The 5,440-nt window shown below is 40.6% G+C and overlaps 1 protein-coding gene across 1 annotated transcript in view; it reads left to right on the top strand.

Annotated features, from left to right (window-relative positions):
- Positions 1-1,352: 1,352 nt before the first annotated feature.
- Positions 1,353-5,440, top strand: part of tbc1d14 (TBC1 domain family, member 14) — a 55,923-nt gene continuing 51,835 nt past the window's right edge. The window contains exons 1-2 of the mRNA XM_032544426.1: positions 1,353-1,452; positions 1,763-1,921. Of these exons, the coding sequence (XP_032400317.1) occupies positions 1,873-1,921 (49 nt within the window). The 5' untranslated portion in view covers positions 1,353-1,452; positions 1,763-1,872. The remainder of the gene's footprint in view (positions 1,453-1,762; positions 1,922-5,440) is intronic.

Raw genomic sequence — 5,440 nt, 5'->3', positions numbered from 1 at the left:
AAAATACAAGTGAGGTTAAGTTGGCGATTGAAAGAATGTTGTGAGTGTGTGAATCTGTGAGTGAATGTGTGCAAGACGCTAAGTCACAAAAAGCACTTAACATGGGAGTTGAAAGGAGTGCATCCCACCTTTTCTTCATTTAATTCTTCCATTGTATTAGGCCATGTTGGGGAAAAAAAACGCGTATGATGAGAAAAATGCTTTCAGTGAGGGTATATGCATTTGGAACGACACTGACAGGGTAGAGTTTCATTTGCACTGTGGTCTGAAGAACAGATCCAGCACTGAAAACTTGAGTTTTCCTCATCTTTTCATTCCTTTACCCCCCTCCCTCCCCTCCCCCTCCATGTTCCTAAAGCCCATCTATCCTGAGTAGCTGTGTTCTAATTTCATGTACACCCTGAGTAAATTATTTTGTTTCATTGTGGATTTTCTTAACATCTAATAAAGGAATAAACCAAACCTCAGCCTATGAATTTCCCTGTGTTTTATTATTTTATTTTTTTTTAATTTAGTGCATTTTTAAGTGGTGACAAGTGAGACAGAAAGCAAAAGCAGCTTAACATTTCAAATTCATGACCTGATGCTAACACTAGAGGTCAGGGTGACGATGCTGTAGGAGGAATAGCCAGCTCATTTATCATATCACATATGAGGCTTTAGTTACGATTGTCTGCTGATGCGTGATAATATTGTAATGGAAGCTTCAACCATTTTCGGACATATCCATTTTTTGTTGTTGTGGGTTGTCATTGAAGAAATTGTTCTAAATATTGTTTGGTCGATCCAAAAGGTTGTAGTGAAATAATATTAACATCACTTTTTCTTTTATCAGGCAATACTATTATTTGGTCACATTTTGTAGTATTTAAAATAGGGTTAGGAATTTGGTTGTATATCTGACATATCTTGATATACTCTGCTCTACTAAGCTCTTTCTAAGTGAAAAAATAAATTAGTTAATACCTGGAATTAAATTTCCTCATTACATTTGGTATACTTTATTTTTTTTTATGTTTAAGTCACCAGTAAAATAAATTGAACTGCACAAAAGGCGTAGGCCTATGCAATCTAGATTGGTGGACAAGTTTCATTTAATAATAATAATTATAATAATAATTTGCCGCCCAATAAAGTAGGCCTACATTTAGGAAAAATATTCACAATTTCAAAGAATACTACTATTTTAAATCTTTAAAATGGAAACACAAAATTATTCAAAACAGTATTTTAACATTAACGAGGGTTATGGCACATCCTCGCGTAACAGTTCTAGTTCTGAGGAATCCACTCTACTGTCTAAAGTCTGCGGGTTCACAGGTTGCGAGGTCGATTATTAATGCCTTCAGTTCCAGACAGGTGAATCTATCGACGGTGGACATTCTTGACTCGATTACAACGCACTCAACGGTACAAGTTTGTTTTAAAATGGCGGCGGAAGCGTCAAAACAGGTATGAAATGTTAACGATACTGGATAAACTTGGTAAATGTGTCCGTTTAATTAACAGCGGAGAAGCGGTTCCACTCCTGTGTTGATGCAGTGAGAGAGAGAAAAAAAATGTCTCTCGCATTTGAACTTAATTTGGCTGCATTTGAGGAAGCACTGCAAAAATCATCGAGTTGGCGTCAGCAGCAAGTGCACTTTACCAAGTGGGTTTTTTTTGGTGGTGTTTCTTGTTTACAGCCTCTTGTCCCCTGAGCTGAATGTATGTGTTTGTCCCGACAAATTGCCTCACACCGGTGCTGTCTGTGTGCTTTAAGCTGCGTTGAGGCGAACCGGAGGTAGGGCGGTGCAGCAGCAGTCACAGCATCATCATGCACCGCTCCAGCCGGCGGCTACCTGCCACTCACCTGTAGCATCAACCGGCAACATGGCGAACACGAGCCACTGTACCCAGGACCGCAGAGACAGCCGCTGTGGTAGGTAACCATGATGGGATGTATGGATCACTGTTTACATACGTAGTTACCGCATGAACTCTGACCTGATACTGTATGCGGTGCCCCTGGTAACATTTCAAGTCACGCCAAACTGCATTTTAAAAATGTTTTGGGTTAAATACGGCCTCGAAAGTTGTACATTAACACAGTTGATAAACCATGACGTAGCATTTTGTGATTTTATTTAAGCAAGTTTTTGTATTCGGCATACATTTTAATATACCAAATGTCTGTTTTCTGAGATTAAATTTAAACTTTTAATCACATAGTTAAGAATATCAGAATCAGAAATACTTTATTGATCCCCGAAGGGAAACTCTGTGTTGTAGTTGCACAATATTATAAATAGAGTAGAAATACAAGAAAGAAAGAAATATAAGGAGTTGGATACGTACGGTATTTACATAAAGGAATGTTATTATACATTATTTACATAATTCACATTAATTAAGGATTTGGAATGGTGAAAAGTTAAATAATAATAATAATAATAAAATAATAATTGTGGTATTTGAGATTGCACACATGTCAGGCCAGTGTTATTGCACAAAACAGATAATACAGAAATATTTTCCAGTTTCAACCTCTCTAAGTGGTGTTGTGTGTGTGGTGGGGTGTGTGTGTGTGTGTGTGTGGTGTGGTGGTGTGTGTGTGGTGGGGTGTGTGGGGTCAGACACTTAGAGGAGGAGTTAAAAAGTTTGATGGCCACGGCAGGGATGACTTCCTGTGGCGCTCTGTGGTGCATTTGGGAGATGATCTGTCACTGAAAGTGTCCTGTGATTGAGCAACAAGCCATGGAGTGGGTGCGAGACATTGTCCAGAGGCATGTAGTTTGGAGCATCCTCCTATCTGACACCCCGACGAGAGCGCCAGATCCCCCCCCACGACGTCACTGGCCTTGGAATCAGTTTGTTGAGTCTGTTGGCGTCCGCTACCCTCAGCCTGCTGCCCAGCATGCAACAGCAAAGAGGATAGCACATGGCCACCACAGACTCATAAAACATCTTCAGCCTCTTCCTGCAGATGTTGAAGGACCTCAGCCTCCTCAGAAAATAGAGACGGCTTTGGCCCTTCCTGTAGAGGGCTTGAGTGTTCTTGGACTTCCAGTTTATTGTCCAAGTGCACTCCAGGTATTTGTAGTCCTCCACGATGTCCACACTGACCCCCTGGATGGAAACAGGGCACTGCTGCCTTGGCTCTCCTTAGATCCACCACCAGCTCCTTGGTCTTTGTCACATTGAGTGGAGATGGTTCTGCTCACTCCATGACAAAGTCCCACCACAGCTCTGTAATCAGCCTCGTCCCCCTCGCTGATACATCCAACCACAGCAGAGTCATCAGAAAACTTCTGAGATGGCAGGACCTGGTGGTAGTTGAAGTCTGTGGTTGAGATGGTGAAGAGGAAGGGAGAGAGGACAGTCCCCTGCGGGGCCCCGGTGTTGCTGACCACTCTGTGATACACAGTGTTGCAGGCGCACATACTGTGGTCTGCCAGTCAGTAGTCAACAATCCAGGACACGAGGGGGGGATCCACCTTCATCGCTGTCAGCTTCTCACCCAATATGTCTTGAATTGTTTAAAGACAGTCATTAATTCAGCCGGAAAATGGTATTCATTTTGGAATACATTTAAAGTTTACACCTTTTAACCCCAAAGTTATTAAACAATGACTCTTAACCTTTCTTTGAATTATTATAGCCAGTCTTCATTTCGGCATATAAAAACCCATACAAAAACCAAACACTGCTCAAATACAGTTTCAACTTGAATCCACTAGGACTTGTTCATTGTCTGCTTATCATCCTCCTGCAAGATTTATTCCTAGACTGTTTCTAGGAAGTAGTTCTGAACATACATACAACATTTTGAAATTTAATGTTTAATGTGTAAAAATTAAATAAAATTACAGAAATGCAGCTGACTTGAAAAGTCATGTAGGCTGGGGGGATAAAACGTGGACTTATCAAATAGTTTTTATGTCATGTGCCCTGTATTATACGCATCACACCATGCATTCCAATCTTTGACTAAAGGAGTGCCACATTGGTGTTGTTCTAACCCAAACCGAGAAACATTTTTTAGAAAACCACTTAAGCATTTCCCACATTTTAGAATTTGTGATGGTATTATTTTAGCCTATGTTTTTACCCTAAGTTGAAAGTAATTCTAGCGATAATAATATCAAGACTTGCAGAACAAGACTGGTGTGTGTACTCAACTGGGTGTTTCAATGAAACAGACAATAACAGCCACCTTTGCTTTATGACTTACTAAAACAAGAACATACATGTCTATGCTGGTGTGTCCCTCACAGTTCACTGCTAATGCATTTAAAGGTTGAGTGACATTGCATTTATATTTTAATTTTAGATTTCAAACCATGCCCTTTTACAGCAGCACGTGGTACTAATATTAATGACTCAGTTTGTACAGATTGACCTCTGGTTGTAGATTACTTCCACAGTGGCACAGGACCAACCTGTTGCCATGTTTTGTGACAAAGTCTACCAGGCTCACATGACAACCTGCAGGTCAGGGTTTAGAGCTTGGCTAAGAATCTGGTTTTGTGTATATAAACCATTTGGAAAACATTAGGCCCAGCTGACGGTTATAGTGTATTTTGTGCCTGTCTGTCTGTGTGTGCGTGCGTGCACTTCATGCACAGCATTTCATGTTAAAGAACAAAACACCTCCACATACAGCTACAACAATTGTGCTATGGTGCTTGTGTGCTGTCTGGGTGGTGATGGTGCAGTGGATGTAACACATGCCTTTGGGAGATCTGGGTTTGATTCCCACTGTGATACATCAACCCATGTGTGATGTACCAACCTTAGCAAGACACTTAACCCCAAGTTGCTCCAGAGGTGTGTAACCTCTGCTATATGGCAATTGTATGTCGCTTTGGATAAAAGCGTCAGCTAAATGACATGTAATGCAATATCTTAAGTAATGGGGATTCATGAAATTCTAAGTGTAAAACAGGAGGGTTACGAATGTCTCTGTCCATGAGTGTCAGAAGCTTAATGAATGCAGCTCGAGAGCTTGACACACTAGCTTTAGCTTTAGCTTCCCAGCTGGTGTTGAAGCATGATGTTGCTACTGGGGCCCTGTTCACATTACAGTACAGACTCCAGTTACAGCCTGCCTACTCTGGGATTAGTTTTCATCTCTACAGGCTTCCACACACATCCTTTCTGATTCCTGCTCAATCAGAAGAAACCTTCAAATGCTGTAAACTAAGAATGCTTTCAAAAATTAAATGATTGTTTATTTTTTATCAATTTATAAAGTGCAAAGTGATCGGACAGAAGAAAAATCTAAATTATATCAATATTTGGCATTACTACCCTTTGCCTTCAAACCAACATCAATTATTTATTGGTATACTTGCAAAAAGTTGGACAACGTTGAGGATCATAGACGCAGTCGGCGGCCAAGGAAACTTAGTGCAGCAGATGAAACACACCAAGCTTATTTCCCTTTGAAATCGGAAGA

Source organism: Etheostoma spectabile, chromosome 19 (genome assembly GCF_008692095.1).
Source record: "Etheostoma spectabile isolate EspeVRDwgs_2016 chromosome 19, UIUC_Espe_1.0, whole genome shotgun sequence".
Lineage (NCBI taxonomy): Eukaryota > Metazoa > Chordata > Actinopteri > Perciformes > Percidae > Etheostoma > Etheostoma spectabile.
Note: the sequence above shows the minus strand (reverse complement) of the source record. Positions and strands in the feature narration are given on the sequence as shown.